The sequence below is a fragment of the Ambystoma mexicanum genome, chromosome 1q (assembly GCF_040938575.1).
Source record: "Ambystoma mexicanum isolate Mex_15411 chromosome 1q, UKY_AmexF1_1, whole genome shotgun sequence".
Taxonomy (NCBI): Eukaryota; Metazoa; Chordata; class Amphibia; order Caudata; family Ambystomatidae; genus Ambystoma; species Ambystoma mexicanum.
In genome coordinates, this window is record NC_090922.1 from 429,890,577 (window position 1) to 429,916,604 (window position 26,028).

General features: G+C 46.2%; 1 protein-coding gene across 4 annotated transcripts in view; it reads left to right on the forward strand.

The window, feature by feature from the left end:
* Nucleotides 1-26,028, forward strand: part of DNAAF1 (dynein axonemal assembly factor 1) — a 1,258,717-nt gene that overhangs the window by 355,497 nt on the left and 877,192 nt on the right. For 3 of the 4 annotated variants that reach the window (XM_069639748.1, XM_069639771.1, XM_069639756.1), the window contains one exon: nt 11,497-11,643. In XM_069639748.1, coding sequence (XP_069495849.1) covers nt 11,497-11,643 — 147 coding nt within the window. The remainder of the gene's footprint in view (nt 1-11,496; nt 11,644-26,028) is intronic. The other variant, XM_069639762.1, reaches the window with a different exon arrangement.

Here is a 26,028-nt window from a genome sequence, read left to right on the forward strand (position 1 = left end):
GATAAAACTGAAGTGTATGTGCAGACGGAAAATAAAGATAGAGAATTCTCTGTTGCTACACATTTTATAAATGGTAAAGAGTTCAGGCTAACCTCGGTGTGCCAATTGTAAGTTGACGGACGCAAACAAAGGACATTTTTAAGACCGATATATATATGTGAGATTATGGCACGGAGCTATGATGCAGAAATGGGAATAACTCGGGATGGACAGCTGAAATGTGACACTTCCCTGCAGAGAAGGTGTAACATACAAGTGAAAGATACTACTTCTGAAAATGTTATGCAAGAGTAAGCAAAACAGGCAAGAGGCGGTGATTGTCAACTACTACTACGACAGCTCGAGGCACGGACCATTGCCAAACTTCATTGCACCAGTCTTGGATTAAACACAGATACAGAACTTAATGTATTCCTTTAATGTGACCTTTAACGTTGGTTCATGTCTCCTCTGTTTGCAGTTTACTTCATCACTTGTCTTCATACCCAGTTTCTGCATGGTCATTTAAGACCCAGAACCCCTGTTTCGCTTTCTCTTCCATAACATTTTCAGAAGTATCTTTCACTTGTATGTTGCAGGGCAGTGAAATGTCATGTCTGGGACAACTGTTTACAGAATTCATCCCCGCAGGGGGGCCCATTCAGAAGGTATGAGAATGTGGTTTGGCGGGAACCAAGAGTCTGGTCTGGACCACCACTTCAAGGGAGACATGCCGCTTTTAATCAGGAACCACAGAGAGCTAAATTAACTAGAGAAACCCTTTGAGCCACAAGAGACGGGAAGATGAGTGGGACTTAGTACATGTGTTCACACCTTTACCTTTCCTTTTGCAAGGCACTCTGGTTATGACCTCACACATACAGGGGATTTTTGGTGGGGATCCATGATTGGGTTCTTAAGGTAGGCTTAGCCTACACCAATCACTGGGGCCCATTTGGCTTTAAAAGAGGGTTGAGCCCCTCTTTTGGCACATCATCTGAAGACTTTGCAAAGAGTAATGAGAAGAACTCATTTGGACCCTGGCTGAAAGTACAGTTTGCCTTACAGCTTCCGACAGAGAAGGAAGGCCAGGATTTCCAAGGGGGAAGCAAGATCCCTCCCCTAAACATCTCCCAGGGAACAGAGGGAGATGCTGAATCCAGGGGACCCTCTAACAGCTCCAGAATTGGTACCGAGCCAGCACATAGCTGTCAGGGTTGAATATTGCCCTCGTTGTGTAGCCGAAGAATTCTTCTAACTATTGCGCCGACACAGGAGTATAGGTAGACTGGAAGCAACTGCAAGGAAAGTGATGTAAGTTAACCACAATCCGTAACAGTAATACAGTGTAAGCAATAAATAACAAAGCACTGACCTTTGAGGTAAGAACTCTCAAACCCAAGGAAATGTGCCAACCAATCTACCAGTTTTACCCCTGTGGATAAGGAAATACAACAATAAATGCTAGCGAGTGGAATTGGCAGGCTAATGATTACCAAAAGTGAATGCTCAAAATACACCCTTACCGTGAAGGAAGCTGTACTGGAGCAGCTGAGGCAACGAAGAGTCGATGGTCCGTAGAGGAATGCATGGGATCCAACCAGAGCCTACCTCGACGGAACGAGGACGCCTAAGCAGAACTCACTGGCAGTCTCAAGTTCTAAGTACACACAAAGTTTCAAATCCAAAGGCAAATCTAAAACCAAAATCCAAAAGTGTCCGTAAGCCAAGGTAGTTCAAAGAGAAGTCTGTCGCAATCCCAAAAAGCCCGCAAGATCCGAAGAAGTTCCAAAGGGGCTTAGTAAGAGAAGCAATCCAAAAGGCAAACAAACATAGGCTAGTTCAAAGTCCGTGGACGTTCCGAGGTCAAAGCAGTACGATGAAGGCAGCAAACAAAGTCCAAACACCAAGGATGAAGAAGACAGGCAGAATCCAGGGACAATCCGAAGTCCGATACACGGGATAGCAGTTCCAAGAAGGGCGGGGAAAGGGAGGGAAGGTTCACAAGAATCAAGGTACAAAGTAACGCCACTGGAAACTAGGAAGTTCAGAAGCACCGAGTGATTCCCGGCGGCGCTTATTAAACAATCACGTGAGCGCATAGTGATCACGTGAACCCACTAGCAGCACGCCGGAGGCGGGGCAATGAGGAAGTGACGGGACGCCAGTGTTGCCAAGCCAACTTCCATGCACCTGGTAGTCCTCGTCTTAAAGGGCCAGAACCTTTCTGAGCACGGCTTCTCTTGCAAATGAAACAGGGGGCCACAAATCTTCTAAAGCTTGAAGCTTTATTCATGACAGATTCCTCCCTCAAAGGGGCCCTCACCCTACGAGAAGCCCAGAACCGTGACACCAGGGTCAGGGCATGGACGTTCACAGCGGATTCCCAAGTGCGGTCCTCCGGACCGTAGCCCTTCCAGTCTATGAGATAGAACCGCTTACCACCACGGACCTTGGTGTCCAACACTTTACATACCTCATACTCATCCGCGCCCCAAACCCGAACGGGTAATGGCCGAGAGGGCAGCTGGGCATCCGGATGACAAGGTTTCAGTAATGAAACGTGGAACACAGGGTGTATCTTCCAAGTGGCCGGAAGGGTCAAGCGGACGGCCGCAGCATTAATAACCCGCTGCACTACATACAGACCCACAAAACGCAGCAACAAGGGCCTCCGCACAGGAAGATGCAGATTCCGGGTCGATAGCGACACCCGCATGCCGGGATGGTAAACTGGAGCAGGTGAGCGTTTAGCATCAGCAAAGGCCTTGGTCCGTAGGCGCGCCTCTTGTAGATGTTTCTTCACCTGTGCTTGGATCTCAGACAGGTCTCTAATGCAGGCCTCTGTGGCCGGGTTACGTACTGGTATCTCTGGAGTTAGTGGCAAAGAACGAGGATGCTGGCCATACAAAGCGTAGAACGGAGACACTTGGGTAGTTGAATGTAATGAATTGTTGTAGGCAAATTCAGCAAAAGCCAACATAGAGACCCAGGTATCCTGGGAGAGGCAGGTTAGACAATGGAGATATTGCTCCATGGTGGCATTTAGTCGCTCGGTCTGCCCATCCGTCTGGGGGTGGTAGGCACTTGAATACCTCCCGTCAATCCCGAGTGAAGTAGTCAAAGCCCTCCACAAACGAGATGTAAATTGAGGGCCACGATCAGTGACCGCGACAGAAGGTAAGCCGAATAACCTGAACATGCGTTTCAAAAACAGGTCGGCTAACGTAGGAGCACTAGGGATGCCACGACATGGTACAAACAAAGCAAATTTAGTGAAGTAGTCTATCACCACCCAAATAGTGTCAAAACCATCCACCCGCAGTAACTCCACAACAAAGTCCATCGATATAGCTGCCCAAGGATTTTCAGGGATGGGCATTGGTTGTAACAGGCCGATGGGCTTACCCGAAGTCTGTTTACACTGAGCACACACCGCACATGTTGCCAAATACGAGGCCACGTCCTTATCTAGAGAAGGCCACCAGCACCACCTCTTTAAGAGATCCAGGGTCTTTCTAACCCCTGGATGGGCAGCCAAAGACGAATCGTGGCACCACTGCATGGCGGTATTCCAGGTGGATGAATCAGGTAAGTAGACCTTTCCCAGTTTATAAGGTATTGAATGCAACACTTCGAGTCCCAGGTTATTTATTTCAGAAGGTGACTCCTTAACCCAGTTCTGCAGAGACTCCTTCAAAGATGGCTGCAAGGTACATCCACACACAACCTGAGTAGGCAAAACCGGGACCCCATCAAGGCTACCGGGACCCGAGGGCCCGTGCAGGCGGGAAAGGGCATCTGCCTTAGAGTTCTGGGAACCAGGGCGATAAGTGATGGTAAAGTTAAATGCCGAAAAGAACTCATGCCATCGAGCATGACGTGCTGTCATGCATTTCACTGACCGGAGAGCCAGGAGGTTTCTATGGTCCGTAAAGACCTGGACCGGCTCTGAAGTGCCTAATAGATGGTGCCGCCAAACCAAAAAGGCGTCTCTGATCGCCAACAGCTCTCTCTCTGTTATTGTGTAATTACGCTCATAAGAGGTAAGCTTCCTGGAATGGTAAGCCACAGGATGTAGACCACTAATGTCTGAACAATACTGAGATAATACAGCCCCAATCGCCACCTCCGAAGCATCAGCTTCAACCACAAACGGTGAGGTCGGATCCAGATGTTGGAGTACAGGGGCGGTCGTGAAAGCAGTCTTCAAGGCCTCAAAGGCGTTCTGTGCCTCCTCGTTCCAAATAAATGAGCGCTTTGAACTGGTGAGAGCAGTAAGAGGGCTGACAATTGCAGAGAAGTCCTGGACGAAGCGCTGATAAAAATTGGCAAATCCAAGGAACGATTGCAAGGTCTTTAAGTTGACAGGTGTTGGCCAATCTAACACCGCTGCTACTTTAGCACGGCTCATTTCCACCCCCTTATTGGTGATGTTGTAGCCTAGGAACTCCACCTCGTTTACTTGGAAAACACACTTCTCCAATTTAGCATAAAGGTGGTTTTCCCGAAGCCGTTGCAGTACAGCCGAAACGTGGTCAACATGCGTAGAATAAGACGGTGAGTAGATCAGGATATCATCGAGATTTACAATCAAGTACCGGTCCATCATATCGTGGAATATTTCATTAACAAAGTACTGAAATGTGGCTGGGGCATTGCAAAGGCCAAAGGGCATGACCCTATATTCAAAGAGACCATACTTGGTTGAAGGCGGTTTTCCACTCATCCCCCTCACGTATTCGCACCAAATTATAGGCCCCTCTTAAATCAAGTTTGGTGAAAATCTTAGCTGAACCTAGTTGGTCCAACAAAACAGAAATCAGCGGAATGGGGTACTGATTCCTAATAGTGATGGAATTCAAAGCGCGATAATCGATACACGGGCGGAGATCTCCCTCTCGCTTAGGCACAAAGAACAAGGGGGAGGCCGCCGGGGATCGCAAAGGGCATATGAAACCAGATGCTAGAGATCTGTCAATGTAGGCCTTCAAAACCTGATCTTCCTTAGGAGTCAATGAATATATGTGCCCGGAGGGGATTTTTGCCCCCGGAATTAACTCAATTGGGCAGTCATATGGTCTGTGTGGTGGCAAAACATCAGCACCCCATTCATCAAAGACGTCCTGGTAGTTCCCATATTCGTCAGGAAGCTGTGTTTTACCTACCGCACCTACAACAAAAGCTGTGTCCAAAAGCGCACGACTAGCTGTTACGGACTCCTGATTAATCACTTGGCAGTTCTTAGCACAGAATTCCGAAGGAAAACACACCACCCCAGACTGCCAATCCACCACTGGGTTATGTGACTGTAACCAAGGAAGGCCAAGGATAAAGCCAAACTGGGGGGCAGCTATCAGGTCGAATGCCCGTCTTCCATCTTCATAATCAAGGCGGCAGTACTTTCGGTTACCATGCCAGACAAAAGGGACTAACCATTGACCGCCTTCACGATCTCTGGACATGATTTCAGGACAATTGGTAACCCCAGTCTTCTAGCCAGCGCATCATCCACATAGTTACTTGTCGCCCCGGAATCCAGGACCACAGTAACTAACCATTCTTCACCGTCCTCAGCGGAAAGAGCCACCGACACACCATAGTGAAACTGCCGTTGGAGTCTCGAGAAACACCACCCGACAACTGGACTCCAATTATTGCCGGGCTTTCGCGTTTCCCTGTTTCTTGTTGGGTTTCTTGGGGCATGAGCGGAGCAAGTGATCACAAGCCCCACAGTAGAAACAGAGTCCGTTCTTTCTCCGGTGTTCCCTTGTCTCAGGTGATATTGGCCTCCGAACAGCTCCAATCTACATGGGTTCTACCGTACTGAGAGCAGAGACATGAGCAGAGGAAGAGGTGGGTTGGACTAGTCTCTTCTCCCCTCTCCTTTCTGCCTGTCGGGAGTCAACCTGTAAGACAAGGTCCAATAACTCGGGAAAGGCCGTAGGTATCACTCGGACAATGGCTAGCGTGTCCTTTAGGGGATCGGAAAGTCCTTTATAAAACAGGGAGGCTTTCTTGTCCTTTGGCCTACCAGTTTCTGCTATAAGCTGGTTAAACTTAGCTGCATAAGTCAGGAGGGGTGTATTCCCTTGTTGTAATCCAAGCAATTCCAAATCGGTAGCCTGTGTGGCATACCGCGTGTCAAAAACACGACTCATGGCGTCTATTAACGCGTCACAATTGTATAACAAGTGACTCCCTTCCTCAAGCAAGGGATTAGCCCAAGCCGCTGCAGTACCACCCAAGTGTGACAACAAAAAGGCCGCTTTGGTTGTGGAGTCCGGAAATGAAGTAGGCCTGCAAAAAAAATGCAACCTACACAGGTTTAGGAAGGTCCTATAAGATTTAGGATCCCCCATAAAACCGCTCCGGTGGAGCCAATGGAAACTGGGCCGTCATATATATCGGGCCCGCCTCCTGCTGAGGCTGAGATAAACCGGAACCCGAGGGCACTGCAGGAGGGGGTATCAGAGCACCACCGGGTTGTAAACCAGCTTGAAGCTGATCAATGCGCCTTTCAGTGGCGGAATGAGCAGCAGCCATATCAGTACGTAATTCAGCCACAAGCTGGAGAATAGCCGTCAATGAATCGTTGGCATCCATTATTAAGGCTTCTGAATCTGTCAGGGTTGAATATTGCCCTTGTGTAGCCGAAGAATTCTTCTAACTATTGCGCCGACACAGGAGTATAGGTAGACTGGAAGCGACTGCAAGGAAAGTGATGTAAGTTAACCACAATCCGTAACAGTAATACAGTGTAAGCAATAAATAACAAAGCACTGACCTTTGAGGTAAGAACTCTCAAACCCAAGGAAATGTGCCAACCAATCTACCAGTTTTACCCCTGTGGATAAGGAAATACAACAATAGATGCTAGCGAGTGGAATTGGCAGGCTAATGATTACCAAAAGTGAATGCTCAAAATACACCCTTACCGTGAAGGAAGCTGTACTGGAGCAGCTGAGGCAACGAAGAGTCGATGGTCCGTAGAGGAATGCAGGGGAGCCAACCAGAGCCTACCACGACGGAACGAGGACGCCTAAGCAGAACTCACTGGCAGTCTCAAGTTCAAAGTACACACAAAGTTTCAAATCCAAAGGCAAATCCACAACCAAAATCCAAAAGTATCCGTAAACCAAGGTAGTTCAAAGAGAAGTCCGTCGCAATCCCAAAAAGCCCGCAAGATCCGAAGAAGTTCCAAAGGGGCTTAGTAAGAGAAGCAATCCAAAAGGCAAACAAACGTAGGCTAGTTCAAAGTCCGTGGACGTTCCGAGGTCAAAGCAGTACGATAAAGGCAGCAAACAAAGTCCAAACACCAAGGATGAAGAAGACAGGCAGAATCCAGGGACAATCCGAAGTCCGATACACGGGATAGCAGTTCAAAGAAGGGCGGGGAAAGGGAGGGAAGGTTCACAAGAATCAAGGTACAAAGTAACGCCACTGGAAACCAGGAAGTTCAGAAGCACCGAGTGATTCCCGGTGGCGCTTATTAAACAATCACGTGAGTGCATAGTGATCATGTGAACCCACTAGCAGCACGCCGGAGGCGGGGCAATGAGGAAGTGACGGGACGCCAGCCTTGCCAAGCCAACTTCCATGCACCTGGTAGTCCTCGTCTTAAAGGGCCAGAACCTTTCTGAGCACGGCTTCTCTTGCGAATGAAACAGGGGGCCACAAATCTTCTAGAGCCTGAAGCTTTATTCATGACACATAGCATGCCCTGCTCTGCAAGCAAGCTTCGTAGGTGGGACGTGCCAGAGAGTCTCAGAACCGAAGGACAAGTCAGTTGCCTGCAACACCATCCTCCGCTTTGGGCCGTCCACCCCATAGGACGACACGAGCCCAGCGAAGAAGCTAGAAGGAGTGCATCGACCAGCATCAACCAGCCTCCGCATGAAAGCACATTTTTCGATACAGTTGAGCCCCTTGAACTGCAACCGACTGCACCACTGACTGTTGTCACACTGCAGTCGCTAAAGTTGTCTGCTCACCTCGACCAGTGTTTTAGACCCGTCGACCAGCACTGAGACGATTCCTGACCCTAACCCACCGTGTAGGCCAGCCTGCAGCCACTTCTCCAGCCTCGCTCGGCGAACTGCCTGCAGCCTGATACCCACAGCTTTCTCCCGTCTTCAACTCTGTCGCAGGTGCTGCAAAGCTCCCTGGAACTGACTGGACCCTGTTGAGCACCAAGAACTTCTACAAGCACAAGGTATAATGTGGCCCTGTCCCCCTGGTCCTTCTCTGAAGGCTCTTAGTGGCATTTTACGACCCATTTCTCCCTTTGTGCTGAAACCAAGTATCATTGAACTATTGTGATTAATTACTTTACAGACCACCCTCCTGTCAGTATCCAGTATACTAAAGTAGATATTTTTATATAACCTTGACTGGACAGTGCCTTTCATCATTGGGTGATAGTTGTATGTTTGGTGTGTTGCAACTAACCAACGATCCACAAGCTTGCGGAGATAAGCCTGCCATCCTGATCACGTTACAAAAATTGGACAAGGAAGTTTATAATTTACTTGTGTTTCCAATCTGTTCGGATCCATTCTGGTGTATTAGAGGTGTGGGGCTGATTGGTGGTTTAGAAACCGATATTCATCTCTGGACCACTGGTGCCCCGGAAGTTGATTTGTCACACTGCCAGATTCATCCCACTTCTAAGCTGTACAGTAATGAACTCTTAGCACTCTTTTCAATTTAGCACTTGCCAGATTTGAGGCATCTTTCATGTATGAAAGTCAGAGCTCATTCTACACGAGTAGCATCTGAAGTTTTGATGTCACACCTCCCACATCTCCTTGGACAGGCGCGCACAGGTACCACACGCCCAGAAAACTCTTTCATTGCAGGGTCATTCTCAACACAAGGGGTATCTTATGAGCAGAATAAAACCGTCCATGTTTTGAGTCCAACTGATGGCAAACAATTTGCCCATTGTCGGGCACGTGCACAGATCTATGTGTGGTTCAGTGGATCACTCCAATCCATTCTTTGTGGGGCGCACTAATTAATGTGGTATCTTGTTTCCTGTGGTCCTGGCATTCTTGTAGGCTGAATAAGGGACACTCCCTGCATTGCGTGCTACTGGGTTTACAGTTTATGGTCTAAGACCTTGCTGTCACTGCTCCTGTGTGTTGGCGCGGCGTTTGACTCGGGTGGGGACCACAAATGCACCCGCTGGATACCCCTGTCCACAGAGATGCATCACACTGGCCATTTCTTCTTGCTTCCCATTTTGCTTCATACATACCATGAGGTGCAATTTGGTTGACACACTGGTGGTATTTTTTAAACAAAAACAGTACTCCCATAGCAATCTCACAACAAAAGCATAGGCACAAGTAATGCATTTTTACACCCACGTGGCTATTCCGTACTGATGGTGACTTAGCAGGAATATGGTGGGGTTGTTGGAGCATTTGAGGCTGCCACATGTGCAAACGTAAGGGCTATGCTTACACGTGGTGATGTAACAGGCATATGGTAAAGAACTAGGCATATGATGCCATTATTGTGGCATTTGAGGTTGCCGCATGTGCAAACGTAAGGGCTATGCTTACACGTGGTGATGTAACAGGCATATGGTAAACAACTAGGCATAGGATGCCATTATTGTAGCAGTTGAGGTTGCCGCATGTGCAAACGTAAGGGCTATGCTTACACGTGGTGATGTAACAGGCATATGGTAAAGAACTAGGCATAGGATGCCATTATTGTAGCATTTGTAGCTGCACACTTTGTATATCACTGTTATCAGCAGACTCCTTGCCGAAACTTGACACTGGTGCAAGTGCTATTTTGCAGAGTATTACTACTAGAGCAGAAAGTGTCGTAATGCAGCAAACGTGTTCTTCAATGCGTTTCTGCACAAGAGCAATGTTTGCTAACAAGGCACTTTATTAGTACTGGGGCAACCATCACCTTGAAACATAAATGAATTGAAAGAAAACGTTCAAAAAATAGTCCATAGGCACCGCCTATGCGAGAACAAACACGGCCCATTGACCTGTTCTTCGGGAAGGTACCCACTCGAGAGTGCATATCAGTCTTTGTCCCGCCCACATGGGCAGTCCAGCACTGAAATGCTATGGCAATTTCCTTCTGAACAAGAGTACCATTAGCAACCCCATACACGTGTTTCAGCCTTGTTGGGCCTCATCAGTGAGGTGGAGCTGTGCCTCTCTGAGCACAGTGAGCAGTAGCCCTTAAAGGCAAATCTCTGCTTGTTTCTCCTAGAAGTCCGCCATGATGTATCCCACAAGCCTCAAACTTCTCTTAAACAGGGCACATAGCTATAGACCAAAATGAAATGTGCTCGTCCCCACCGGCCACTACTCACCAGGTGTTAAGTCTGCACGAGATCTTCAGTTTCAGAATGATGCTGCAACCCACCAAGGGGTTCTTCAAAATGATATGTAGGGCATAACAAATAATAACCAAAGCTGAGTGCATCAGCCCTTGACATAAGCTTTTACTTGTGCCAGGACAAATTGACATTAGTACCCAGCACTCACGTCCACGGGATTACACTGAAAGGTGATTGGCTCATTTCCGAGCCATACCTCAGTGTAATCCCGTGGACGCACGTACGTGCATTACCTGTGTTCGTTCCTGGCAGGGGGCGTGCGTTCCGAGCCTCCCCATGACTGGAGGCTGCCTTAGTCCCCCTTCCGGGGACTCAGGTACGTTTTTTTGTCTTTCTTCCCTCCACCCTCCTCCCCTGCAAACTATCTCCTCCCCACCCTCCCAACCCCACTTACCTTAATTTTTTGTTCTTTTCAAGGTAGCAAACGTGCTGGGAACAGTTCTGTTACCAGCGCGTCTGCTCCTGATGGCCGCCATGGTTTTTTGTATTTTTTTGGAACAGAAATAAATGCTATTAGTACCCCGGTCTAACAGGCCGGGTACTAATGGCTATAAGCCCCTCGACCGCAGGCCAATAAGCCCATGGTAATGGGACAATAGAAGCATCGGTTTTCAGTCTAGTAAATGGAGCTTTTCGCAAATGGGTTGTCAGCAAATTTGCATTACAGGATTCTACGGACGACCAATCATTAGCTCAAAACGATTAGAAGGGTGTTTACTCTTCAAAGATGTAATAGGTGTTTGGTGTTTTTAAGTTGGTCTTGCAGAAAACACTGCACTAAAACAAAATAACAGCGGTCAAGAGACCAATAGTGGCAGACAGACGCTATACAAAGCAATGTTGTTTTTATGACATTGCAAAAACTTTTGCCCATCACGACTGTATGCCAATAGGGGACACCGGCTTGTTGAAGACTATGCCAATAAGTTAGCTTGGATCTTACTGGCCAACACTTGAGTGCTTGTGGAAATCAAAAGGGATCATCACAATCTCTCCATATGACCAGACATGCATTGAAGTCATTTCTGTTATGGAAACGTGAAACTGTGTTATTTGTTTAATATGAATACAAGTTCAAAAAGTGTGAATGTTTTATTAGATAGCATATTGCCTGAGGTCTACAATGTTTTGCGTTTCAGAAGAAATGCTTCCAGAACAAGTCGGGCCTAAGCTTGCAGAGGAAACCAAGGAGGATGTGTCCTTCAGGAAGGAATCCCAAACATTGTTGGAGGGAGGGGGGCATAGAGGCCCCTTAACAGTGAAAGAAGATGCTTCTGAGATAATAGGTAATGGAGCTATCAGTACAACCACAAATGTTGTCATGAATCATTAGATAGTGCTTAGTTATTTATCTTTTTATTTTAATATGAATAAGAAATTGAGATCATGATGAAATGCAGGAAAAATAGGAGGGCGTTATGTGCCCTACAGTATTTGTATAGTACCTTTCTTCAGATTTGTAGCATACATTTATTAGATTGTATAACATGGAGTGTCATGTTATGATACTAGGCTTTTATGATGTGCCAAATCAGGCAATGGGTTCTACAAGGTTTGCAGCGCGGGAAGAACGTTTTGTGTCAGCTAGTGAATGCGTGCTTCTAGCAATTTCTGAACATGCCATGCTACTTAATCTTTTTGCAATTCTCTAGTGCGATCTAAGTCCAACTTAGAATTCTAAAGGGAAAAAAAGATCAAGTGAACTCGCACAATAGTAATATTTACCTGTTGTTATTATTTGCTTAATGTGATATGGTTTTAATCAAACATTTCACACATAATCCAAATCAATCACTGTATGAAATATATTAAAATACATGCAATTGTACAAAGTTAATTGTGTACAAAAATACATAAAGACAAGGAACACACGCCAAACAGTTCTAAAACAATCTTTCCCAAAAATCTTGTTACGGCAATAATTAAGGAATGTTGGTTACCCTCTAAAAATCTGTACCAGAGGTTTTTGGTCATCAGGACATCGGTGCCGTATACAATTTGGAAAAGTGTGTAAGTCTTGTAAGGTGCAAATTATCGCATTCAGTAAACATATGTTCTAGAGTCTTCCTTTTTTTTACGATCATGACACGCCATACAGAAGCAATCTTTCCAGGGAATATCTAGCCTTTCTCCTATTATTTCATGAGTTAAAAAGAGATTAAAACGGAATCTTAAAAATGGTTGTATTATGGTACAGAGGAAAGCAATTACATTTTTCACTGTCAAACTAATATGACTATAAAGCTTGTGCTAACAGGAGAACATTCCGAATTAAACAATGCATTCCCAATAGTTGAGGGGATTTTAACATGCAACTGGAACCATTGCCGGAGCTTGAGGGGATATGGGAAGTGCAAGATGAGGCTTGGAAGACCCCCCCCACAGAAAATGCATAAATTAGCGATCTCTACCATTATGATCCTGTATGATCTTGAGCTAAGAACATGCAACAGGCATCTTGCAAGTGATCAACCGGCGAGCAACACATTTATGGGATGCAGGGGCTCAACATTGATTATATTTTCATATCAGCTGGGGTCTGGGAGAAAATTGTTAAGCTCGAGATCCTGGAAAAGTAAGACAGTGACCACACGCACCTAATGGTTGTTCTCGCGATTGGTCCCTTAGCCAAATCGATTTAGGCATGTACTGCACCAAATCAGCCTTTATCCTTTACTGGTCATGCCCATAGGGGCATTAGATCGGCAAAATTGGATCAGAGGGTTTTAGACCCTGCCTCTATGAGGCAATATTTCCCCATATTGAGAACATTTGTGCTTCGGGAGCTCGAGATAGGGAGATTATTCATCAATACCATGAAATATATGAGAATATTATCACCTTTGTCACCTATTCCAGTAACCAAGTTAAGCATAGGGCATTGATCCAGGCCGAGTGGTATGATCAAGAATGTATTTCTGCAAAACAAGACCTGGTGGGCGTACTGGAACAGGGACCTTCAGTTGATAGGGATCTACTTCATACAAAGAGGTCCCAATATAAGAGGATAACAAGATTTAAAAAAAGAAAGTTATCTCAAGCTTAAATCGGACCGCCTTGAAGCAGCTCTGGATAGCAGGGACAGCGTCGCCTTCTGGAAACTGATGTCAGGTAATGAGGTAAAAGGGGATGTTCGTTTGCAATGTAGCATTACGGCCCGGCCTGGCTAAATCATTTCTCTGCCTTATATGGAGGGGGACAGGATCCAGAACCTCAGGGATCAACACACCTACCACCCTTGGCTGACGAGATTGTGACATTGTTCAGTATTGTAGCTGTGGAATTGGCCATTAAAGCACAGAAGGCAGGCAAGGCGGCAGGACCTGACAAGGTGCTGATAGACATTTATAGTGAAGAACCATTGGTCTGGGCCCCGGGCCTTTGAAGACTTTTTAAAGTATGTGCGAAAACTAAGTTTTCCCAGATTCCTGGCGTCTAGCACAGATAGTGCACATCTACAAAAAGGGGGGAATGGAGCACCCGGCAAACTATCGCCCTATATCTCTGCTGGACAGCTCAGGCAAAATCTTTGCCGGAGTGATTTTGGAGCATATGCAGTCCTGGGTCAAGGAAAAGGAGATTAATAGCACATTAAAGGCTGATTTTCAGTCAGATAAGGGCACAACTGACCAGAGCTTCCGCCTTTTCATCCTTATTCAGAAGTATGTTATCCTCAAGAAAATGAAATTCAAATGGATTGTGTTCTCCCACGTATTCCTCATCTTTGATATTTGTATCTCGCAAGCTTCGCTGCTTCGGAAAAAAAATTCTCGGCAGAGGGTGCTGTGCACGATGTCGTGACGTCGATGTCCCTCGAGGGCCGCCGTCGTGTGTCGACGTCACCAGTAGTATAAATAGCTTGTGCCGCGCCCGTTGGCGTTAGTTCTGTATTTCCGATAGCTTTGCTTTCGAGTTAACGGCGCGCTTTATTTTTCCTCAAGGAAACATTTCTTCTTCGACCTATTCTACCCCTAAATCAGGCTTTTAAAAAAGTTGCAACTGTGGGGCGAAAATGTCGATAACAAACCCTCACTGTGTCTGCCTTTGGTGTTTAGGTTCCGGCCATCGGACCGACGACTGCAGCTGCTGTCAGTCTATGACTGAAAAAGCTCTTAGTGGATGCAAAGGTAAATTGGCACGGGCGGGAAGCTTCGAAGGGCTCTTCGAAGAAATATAAAAAATCTGGTTCGTCCAAGGACTCTACTCGGCATAAGCACTCCAAGAGGCCTCCGTCGAGGAGTCAGTCGAGACAATCTTCTTCTTCCAAGAAGGCGAAGAAGAGACATCATAGGTCTCCCTCTTCATCATCAGACACCTCCACTGAGGTTATACGATGTCCGACTAAGTCGGATTCCCCCAGCAAGTGGAATGCTTTTTGGGTGGAAATGTTGCAAATCTTTGAGAATGCGGCCATGACCCCCTCAAAAGAGCCTCACAAGAGCCAGACCCTGGTCCCTCCTTTGGTCAATGCAGGAAGGTCAAAAACTACTTCGGCTAAATCGAATAGTAAACTGGACGTTCTCGACCCAACACTAAGGTGTCGAGGGTTTCGATCCGAAAGTTGAGTCCATCTCTGATACCGGCAAAGAAGCATAAGACGTTGAAACATTAGACGATTTCATCTACGCCATAAGTGGCGACCGCTTCGATGCCGAAGTCAAAGGAGACAGTTACTTCTTTATCGAAGACGTCATCGACGCCTTCGACGATTCCTTCGGTTCCCTCGAGGACAATTCCGGTTCAGGAGAAAATGTACAGGCCGTCAATGTCCTCTATTTTTGAGGAGGAAAGTGCCACAGAGGAGGATATTTCTCTTTTGGGAGTAAGATTTGGCACTAGAGAAGTACCTGAAGAATTAATTGACCCTGAGTCAACAATGAAAGATCTCTGTGACTCCCTCCACTCTGCCAGTGGTCTAGATACATCACCAGAGTTGGAGTTTGCTAAACCTGACTCCTGAATCTGGTTCAGCTGTCAATAGGAGCTTTGCCAGGAAGTATAGACCAGCCAGCAGTGACCTTGATTATCTCAGCAAACACCCTACGCCTGCGAGTTTGGTGGTCCAGGCTGCGACTTCCACCAGACAGTCAGCCTATCCCCCCCGATAGAGATGATAAAAAAGTGGACGCTTGGGCTCGCAAGGTGTTTACCTCTGGCAGTATGTCAAGTCTACAAATGTTAACTGTACCCTAGCCAGGTTTACCCATACCCTGTGGGACTGTGTTAATTTGGCGGCTGAACACATTCCAGAAGGCAAGGAAAGGGAAGGCTTTCTGAATATAGTTAAGGATGGCAAGGAGGCGATGGGAGAGCGTCTCAAATCAGGACTGGATACTGCTGACAGCATTAGCAGATCCATGGCTGCAAGCACAGTACTGCGCAGATTTGCCTGGTTGAGAAAGTCGGGTTTGCACTGTATGTGCAGGCCAGACTATTCAACGTGCCTTTCGGCGGCTCAAGTTTGTTTGGCAGCAAGGCGGATGAAAGCTTGGAAAAACTGCAGACCTCCAAGGTGGCGGGTAAGTCCCTTAGCGCCTCCATTGGGCAACCTCAGAAACCTAATTTGGGCTCATCTTCCTGAAGAGGTTGTTCTTTTCGATACTATTCCTCATTTGGTAGAGGAAGAGGACAGGCCGTACAGTAAGGACAAAGAAAATTCCCTCACGGTGGACGAGGAAGGAGTGCTAAATCATCCCCAGCTGCTGCATCTTTGCCCTCAGCCGCTGCTGCAGCCACCTCTAAACCACTCTGAGGCCTTGACCGATAAGACCACGCTGGGAGGCAGAATCTCTCAGCATATGAACGAATGGCGGGGCATTACTTCAGATGCTTGGGCACTGGAAAAAGTAGCTCAAGGTTACTGCCTTCCTTTTTCTAAAAAGGCCTCAGGATCATCCACCGGGAACCAGCTCTATCAAAATTCCAGATCCGCTCCTTGTGCAGGAAATATTAACCCTGCTAGAGAAAGGTGCAATAGAACAGGTACCTGTAGTGGAGAGGAACAAGGGTTGGTATTCCCCCGTATTTTCAGATTCCCAAGAAGGATGGAGGATTGAGACCCATCTTGGACTTAAGACACTTGAGCAAGTTCCTGAAGATGGTAATCCTTTCTCAGATCCTTTAGGTTCTCCAACTCTAAGACTGGTTGGTAACATTGGACCTTCAGGATGCTTACTTTCATGTGCCAATCCATCTCAAGCACCGAAAGTACCTGAGGTTCGCGGTTGGCGGTTCTCACTATCAGTTTTGAGTTCTGCCATTCGGGCTTACCACCGCCCCAAGGTTTTTTACCAAGTTGATGGCGGTAGTGGCAGCGAGTCTCAGGAGGTGGGGGATTCATATATACCTCTACCTGGACGATTGGTTGATCAGGGCTTGTTCACCCAAACAAGCCCAGGAACATCTCAGAATCTCTTGACACTCCCTACACAGACTAGGCTTCTCCCTCAATTACAAGAAGTCCCATATGATACCATTCCAGAGACTCCAGTTCATCGGAGCAGTTTTGGATACTTCCTCAGGGAAAGCCTTGCCTCCCGAGGTGAGAGCTCAACACATTCAACAGATGGTAGCAAAATTCCAGAATGCCCAGCATCTGCCGGGTTTTGATTTTTTTGAGGTTGCTCGGTCTCATGGCGTCCTGCATTTTCCTGGTGCCAGAGGCCCGATTGAGAATGAGATCCCTCCAATGGGCTCTCGGAAGTCAATGGTCCCAATTTTGAGGAAACATGTTGGACCTTCTGCAAGTTCTGAGCAGAGTTACTCAGGACCTAATTTGGTGGCCTTGCGAGGACAACAGTCTCAAGGGACAACCTTTTTGGAAACCATGACCAAAGATAACAGTAGTGACGGACGCCTCACTCACGGGGTCGCGAGCCCATACCAATTAACTGATGATCAGCGGTCGTTGGTCTCCATCGGAGTCCAAACTACACATCAACCTTTTAAAGCTGAGGGCAATCAGACTAGCGCTGATGGCCTTTCTGCCTTCTGTACGGGGAAAGAATGTCTTGATAATGATGGACAACACAGTGGTTATGTACCACCTCAACAAGAGAGGAGGCATAGGGTCACTACCACTGTGCAGGGAGGCAATGCAGCTCTGGTTCTGGGCAATACAAGAAGGAATCTCTCTGTCGGCAGTTCACCTAGCCGGTGAGCAGAACACAGCAGCGGATGCTCTTAGCAGGCAGAGCACAGTCTCACACGAGTGGGAACTAGCTCAGGAAGTCCTTCAAGAGATCTTCACCCTTCGGGGAACTCCTCAAGTGGATCTTTTCGTGACCAAGGCCAATCGGAAGTGCGATTGGTCAAGAGGAGCTCTGGGAGAAGCGTTCGTAGTGGACTCTGGATTTCCATTACTGTACGAGTTTCCTCCAGTCCCTGTGATTCCTCATGTAATCAGGAGGTTGAGAAAGTTCAGGAAAATCATGATCCTAATTGCTCCAGATTGGGCCTTCTGGACATGTCCATCTGCCCTCCAATACGTCTTCCACAAAGAGAGGATCTTCTCTTGCAAGAGCGAGGTTGGGTTCTCCATCCAGAAGTCAAGACACTCCGCCTTCATGCATGGTTTCTGAGAGGCTGAGATATAAGGATTGGGACCTCCCGGACGACATAATTGAGATCTTGCTTTCGGCCGGAAGGCCAGCAACCAAGTCTTTTTACCGGTGTTGTTGGAATAAGTTCATTAACTGGTGCAAAGACAAGACTGTGGATCCTTTTCAATGTGGCACTCCTACGGTGCTTTCTTTCCTGTTGCATCTGGCCAATCTGGGACTCCAGATTGGAACAATAAAAAGATACCTAGCCGCGCTTTCCATCTTTAAGTGCTCCTCTGAGGAGTCCTATTTTAAGATTCCATTGATTGTCCAATTTTGAAGGGGCTCACTAACGTGTACCCTCCAGTACTATTTCATGTCCCTGCTTGGGATTTAAATCTTGTGTTAAAGTTTTTAACATGCATACCCTTTGAGCCATTACATTCCTGCGCGTTAAGGCTTTCAACACTAAAAACTGTCCTTCTTGTGGCACTAAAATCAGCCCGCATGGTTACTGAGTTGCAGGCTCTTTCATGTAAACCTCTGTACACTACTTTTTATAAGGCTTAAAGTTAAACCATCTTTCTTGCCGAAAGTAGTTTCTGACTTTCACTTGTCACAGAAAATAACACTCCCAAGTTTCTACCCTCCCCCCTCATTTGGACAAACAGGAGGAGAGGTTGCATAGACTAGACCCAAAACAGGCACGTTTTTTTTAATATAGCGAGAATGGCAAAATGACGCCAGGATGACCAACTATTTGTGGGTTATACTGGTCCTAAATTGGGATTACCTGTGAGAAAACAGACTATATCCTGCTGGATTACTCTAGCTATTGGAGAGTGTTACAGGCTAGCTGGAAAGGAACCGCCGCAAGGGTTTAGGGCTCATTCCACGAGGGGCATGGCAACTTTCGCGGCTCGTCACAGGGGATTCCCTTTAATTGACATCTGCTCAGCTGCAACTTGGGCGTCAGTTCATACTTTCTTTACATCACTGCTTAGACTCTTCTTCCCAAGAAGGCCTTTTTGCGAAGGCAGTACTTCATTCCATTCATGATAAGACTTAATAGTACTCCCACCTCCAAAATTATCACTGCTTTGGGAGTCTATCAAAGATGAGGATAACGTGGGAGGACACAATCCATTCAAAGAATAAGTTACTTACCAACTGGTAACATTCTTTCGACTGGATGTTCCTCCCACGCATTCCTCCTCGGCCCTCCCAACCTACCCCGTTGTACAATTTACGTGATTTACACTTTGCGCTTACGTGGGAGGACACAATCCATTCAAAGAATAAGTTACTTACCAACTGGTAACATTCTTTCGACTGGATGTTCCTCCCACGCATTCCTCCTCGGCCCTCCCAACCTACCATGCAGTACAATTTACGTGATTTACACTTTGCGCTTACGAAGAGTTTAAAGTCTTGCACGCTTGGATGGTTCCTCGAGGTGTACTACGAAAGAACAGAACTGAAGCAAACGGGCGCGGCACAAGATATTTATACTACTGCTGACGTGGACATGCCACGGCGGCCCTCGAGGGATATCGATGCCACAACATCGTGCACAGCGCCCTCTGCCGAGATTTTTTTTTTTACAAAAGCAGCGAAGCTGGAGAGATATGAATATCAGAGATGAGGAGTACAGGGGAGGAACATAAAGTTGAAAGAACGTTACCAGTTGGTAAGTTACTTGTTCTTCTATGCCACCTTTGTGGACGTGAGGACAGCTTTCAACTGTGTTCCGCAAGATCTCCTTTGGCAGGTACTTGCCAAAAGAAACATGCCCAAAAGCCTGGTTGGCATCATCCAGTCTCTATACTGGAACAACAAGGCAGTTGTCAGAGTTGGCTTGGGGGGAGAGGTTACCGCTCAGTTCGATGTAACCAAAGGAGTCAGTCAAGGGTGTGTTTTGGCCCCCCTTCTGTTTTGTATCTGCATAGAGGAGGTCATTAATGCTCTCCTTGTGGAAGGCAGGAATCCTCCAAAACTAAAAATATAAAAAATAGGTACCCCGCTCTCTTCTTTCACAGGTGATGCTGTGATTCTGTCTACCACCCCTATGGGGTTGAGAAAGTTTCTGGTGTCCTTCACGAAGAAGTGTGGGGAGCTGAGTCTTAGCTTGAACACTGAAAAAAACAAAGACCCTGGTTTTGAAGCCCACATTTTGGGAAGCACCAACAACTAGAAGCCAGGGTTGAGGGCATTGCTCAGGAGAAAGTCGTAACTTAGAATTATCTTGGGCTGCGTTTCCACAAACATGGTTATTGGTTATTGGGTGGAGCTATGGGGGTTTGCAAATGGAAAAACGTTAGCTATTGTCGAAAATATATTTTTAAAGGCATTCCTTCTGCTACCACAGGGTATGCCTAACGCCTTATTACATTTAGAAATTAATGTGTGCCCTATAGGTGTAATTGCTGCAACAAAATCTCTTTTATATTGGGTGCGGCTATGGCAGGCTCCAGGTATTGTGGATTTTATGAATGATTTAACACATCTACTGAGTCTGAAAGGCAGCATGAATCTGCCATGGATTGCCCATGTTAAAAAAAGCCTGAGTGACTTGAATAAGCTTGTGGTTGTGTCCTGTTCAGATCAATAAAACTGTGCTTACTAGAATTAAAAACAAGTTTTGTGCTGACCACTAGAGAGAATATGTTGGCACGTTGTTGCAAATTGAAATCTGCCTCTAGCTATTTAAGAATCAAAAGTGAATTTGTCCTTGAGAAATACCTCGATTTTATCAACTCGCCATACACTTGTGCAGTGTATATAAATGTTTTACCTGGTCACATTGAAATTAGATATGTTTTTCAACGTCATGGTTAGAAGGGATTTCGAGGCTGCGCCCACATTGTAGTACTTGTGAGGAGACAGTTGCTCATTTTATGTTTTTATGTCCAGCGATTCGAGGATTAAGAATACCTCATCTCAAACCCTTCTTAAGAATAGCAGGTAAAGGGGGGATGGGTGACGACGGGGATAGGTCCTTATATATCCCAGGCAGTAATTAAGACCCAGTGAATTTGGTTGTAGAATAATAGTACACATTTGTTAGAATGGGGGTTTAAGGAGGTCGAAGGGGAGAAGGAGGATGGAAAGATTTTCACAAGGTTGAAGGGACACATCATAGCTGTCTACAGCATAAAAGAAAAGCGAAGGTCTGAGGCTTAATAAGTGGTAATGCAAGCAAGCCAGACTACGGCTGATCTGACCTTTATTACTTTGAATGCACAAGGGCTAGACTCTCCAATGAAGAGGAGGTTGTCAGAGTTGCAGGCCTCAGTGGTATGGGTACAGGAGACGCACCTGCTCCCAGGTGATGAACATTGTCTAAGACATGGAGAATTTCCCATGCAGTATCTGGCCTCCAGTGGTATTAAGAAAAGGGGAGTGGGGATACTAATTGCAAAAGGGGTGGTAACTCTGATAGCGGCATATGTTCCCAATGAAAAACAGGATCACTTTTTACTGAGCTTGCTAGCTAAGGTGGCTGGATGGTGCGTGGGACAGGTTCTAATCGGGGGAGATTTTAACTGCATGATGGTTGCTTCAATGGACAAGACCCTTCCCGCTACATCTAATGATAATAAATGTAGGCAGGCATTAGCTCGCTTCCTTAGGGAGCTGCAACTTAGAGTCCTGGCGGTTCCTCTACCCACAGGATAAAGCTTTTACCCGTTACTCGGCAGCACACAGGTTTTTCACTGATAGATTTGATCCTGATCTCAGACACACTGGTCCAACAAGGGTTGGAGATAGCACTGAGATACTTATCGGATCACGTACCGGTCCCGCTCCGGGTGGAACCGAAAGACCCACTCACAAATTCCCGGAAACCATGGTGACTAAATGAGCTGATACTGAAGGACCTGGCCCTTAGGACGCATATGGAAACGGCCCTAAAGAATTACTTTAAAGAAAATTCTACACCAGATCTTGTCTGGGGACTATATGGGATGCCAGTAAGGCTGTAATGCGGGGAGAATTTATTGCCCAAACCATGAAATTCATGAGGGAAAAGGGAATCGTATGACAAAGATTGAATGGGGGAGGTTAAGAACGCTAAGGCAAACCACAAGGCAAAGGGATCACAAAAGGCTTGGAGGGAGCTCATGAAAGCAAGGGCAAAATTGGAGGCACACTTGTACACTTGGCGGACAAGTCTGCGCAGCTCCTCCTACAAATGAAACAGTTATACTATATAAAAGGGGATAAAGCCAATCAGTTCCTAGTGGCTAAGTTACGGAAATAAAAATCCCAAAATTACATTAGCCAACTCAAAAGCCCAGGGGGGGAATTGAAAAGAGGGGAAGCACACCTTTTTTGTGCAGAACTTAGCGGGTGAGAACTTGGAGGAGGGGATGCAACAGGAATTCTTGAGGAAGGTGGACCTGCCACAAATCTCAGAGGTCGGCAGGTTAACGCTGAGGCCCCAATCTCTGAGGAGGAGGTGGGACGGCCATAGGGTCGTTGAAAAGTAACAAATCCCCAGACCCAGATGGGTTCGGAAACGCATATTATAAGACGTTCCGGCCCTTATTGGTGGGCCCCCTGACCAAACTCTTCAATCATATAATGGACACAGGATTAGTGTCCAAGGATATGGGCCCTTCCACCACAATTCTAATGCTGAAACCGGGTAAGCACCCGACCGAGTGCATGACCTACAGGCCCATCTTCCTCCTTAATGGAGATGCAAAATTATACACAAAGGTACTGGCGCAAAGGTAGCCAGGAATTCTCGCCGGGCTGGTCCACCCGGATCAGGCAGGGTTTGTACTGGGGCATCACACATACAGCAACATACGTAGGGCTATAGATGTCATAGCATGGGGCCGAAGGACAGTACAACAAATGTTGGTAGTGACACTGGATGCTTCCATGGCCTTTGATAGCTTAGACTGGAACTTCCTACGGTTAACAATGGAGAAGTTTGGGTGTGGGCCAATATTCTTGTGCATGGTTTTGGCTAACTATGGTATCCCATCCACTAGACTCCAGGTTAACGGACAGCTAATAGAGGGCATCCCCATACATAAAGGGACGCATCAGGGTGTCCGTTGTCCCCGCCCTAATAATTGCCATGACCAGGGAGCCCCTGACTCAGGCCATCAGAACGGATCAAAGATTCAAGGGGTAAGCCCGGCAATAGAGGGGGAGCAAAAGATAGCATTATATGCGGATGATGTCCTACTATATCTTAAAGATACGACACACTCCCTTCCCAAGGTCATCACAGTATTTGATCATTTTGTGAAGGTCTCTGGATTTTGCATTAACAATGCGAAATCCAAATCGCTTAACATCACGGAAGACCACGCACGGGTAAAGGAGTGGGGTACACGCTCTCCACTAAAATGGGAACAGAAGACGATAGAATACCTGGGGGTGCACTTAACATCTATATACGAGAGGTTATATGGGGCTAACATCCCGGGGCTGTTAAAGTCTCTAATCAGGGATCTCAGGAGGTGGGGCTTGCAGGAGATGTCGTGGTTTGCACGGATAACAGCTATAAAGATGTCAATACTGCCAAGATTCCTATATGTGCTGGGCTCACTCCCGATACGGGTTCCAAACTTAGCAATTAAAAATCTGCAGAAAGAAATAATGCGGTTATCTGGAAAGAGAAGATGCTGAGAGTACCCAAAAGGGTGCTATTTCGCCCTCCAGCTATGGGAGGTCTGGGAGTGCCGGACTTTGGCCGATATTTGATTGCGGCCCATATAGCCCTGATGCTTCAGTGGGCCCCAAGGGAACACCGAAACGAGTGGTCCAACATAGAAAGAGGTGCGACCAGCCTGCCGCTTGAGAATCTTAGTCTACAATCATCAAAACACAGGTCATGCTGCTAGATTCTACTAAGGTCACCCTTTGGTATTGGGATAAAGCAGTGTGGGAAAGAAAGTGCGGGTGGGGGGGGCACTTACACTAATGGCTTATAACCCTGACTTCACACCAGGGATGCAACCCAATTTTTGGACTCAATGGGAGGCGAAATACCCTCTGACGCTGGGAGATTTTTAGTCAGGTGGGCAACCATTGACATTTGAAGATTGTAAAAACAAATTTAAGATCCCCGAAAGTGAACGTTTTCATTACACACAGATAAGACATTGGATCTTGAATAAATTAGTGAAAGAGAGAGCCAATAGAGACCCTCTAGCACTGGAACTCACAATAAAAGACGGGTCGGCTGCGAAAGGGGTCTCGAGGCTATATCGACTACTAGATCGGTGAAGCCCAGGAGAGGTTCTTACTTATATGTCAAAGTGGGAACAAGATGTTGGGGGACCAATCACAGAAGAAATGTGGGACCAGATTTGGCGCCGGGCACTGAAAGGTTCTAAAAGTACGCCAATCAAGGAGGCCGCCTACAAGATATGTTTTAGGTGGTACATGACACCACAGCGACTGCATGCTATTAACCCAGACTATCCTCCAATATGCTGTGGCGGGTGTGGACTGACGGGGATCTTATACACATGTGGTGGGCATGCCCTTTGGCAGAGTTGTACTGGAAAGAAATCCTGAGCCACATTACAGATATTACAAAGATACAACTTCCCTTTAAACCAGTAGTGATACTATTGGGGGCCACAGCAGAGGGCAGTTACGCCGCCACAGGAAGTAATGCCACGCTTATTACCCATATGCTGAGAGCAGCATGGATCACGCTAGCGCATGCCTGAAAGAAGGAGCAGGGGCAATCGGTAGCTATGTGGTGGGTGAGGCTATGGGGAGTGATGGCCATGGAGAAGGTGACGGCTCTGGCTAATGGCCCAAATATGAAAAGTTCCAGTCAGCTTGGCTCCCACTTCATTTTTTTTTTTGCAGAAAGGGAACAGGTTTACTTTAGACCAGCATTACTTCACAATTTCCCGATTTTATGATAGGTAGAATAAGATCAAGTGGGTTGTTAAGCGAGAAAGCCCATATGCACAGGTATAGGAAAGTGTTCTCTTTAACCTATGTTAAGATGTTAAAGGATGGAGGGACGGAGGGGATAGGGAAGGGGGATTCGTTGGGAGTTATACAAATTGGGGGCACAGAAGTTGGACATTGTAAGATTGAAACTGAAGCATACCAATGCATATGTACAATACGCGTTGGAACTCTGTGCCTAATTCTAATAAATAAAGTTGATTTAAAAATGTCTACCATACTCAAAGCTTTGGACCTGTGTAAAAGTTCAGAAGACATGACATAGTTTGTAGAGTGTCCAAATGCATTCATCGAGCATCGTTAGATGGTCCAAAAGTAATACAGTCCAGCCCACAAGATGTTTCTTAGCGCATTCTTCTGCAGGGCGTGTGACCACCTTTCCTCCTTTAGCCTGTTTGTAAATAATGGGGTTAGGTTGTCTTTATGGTCCAATCGTGGATAACAGTCAAATAATTTGCATGCCGATCTGATCCTAGCAAGGTAAATTTACATCTATTGTTGGAGGCTGCGAGTATACAATCTCCCTTGCTTTCTCTACTGTGGACAAAGCTTGTGACATTCTATAAAGTAAAGGTGCAATGTTTACATTTTGATTGTGACTCATTTTAATATATTCCAACATATGTACTGTTATCATGAACGTATTTATCTTGTATAATTATTCATTTGTATTTTTAGGTGTTTTGTGTTGTACTTTTATGGCTTTATGCTGAATAAAAGTGAAGAAATTAAATATAAAGCTTGTATTTAAAAGATTAACTTTGCCTTTTGCATCAAACAAGTAAACATTGTTTCTTTTTTACTTTGTTTGGTCTGATTGATAAGATATCCATACAGGAAATTAATGTTAGATAGCAGGAAATGCACACATCCTTAGCGAGATCGAAATTACAATATAAATAATTTTTAGGTTGATTTGACAGCTTATTGAAAAGGCTTAACATTTTTCAATTCACAAAAGGAGCAAGTAAATATAGCCCCAACTCATGATGATTGGCCGGTACTCTTATGTTATGTTGATTTATACCACACACTGCTAGCAGGATGTTTTAGTATGGAGTTCCAAAACGTCCCTTCCAGTTCATGCCAAGGAAAGTTATTAGTGGGATCGTAACACTGAGCACCATAAATAAGAGTAGGAATAACCTAGGGTTTGTAAAATTTCCAAAACGG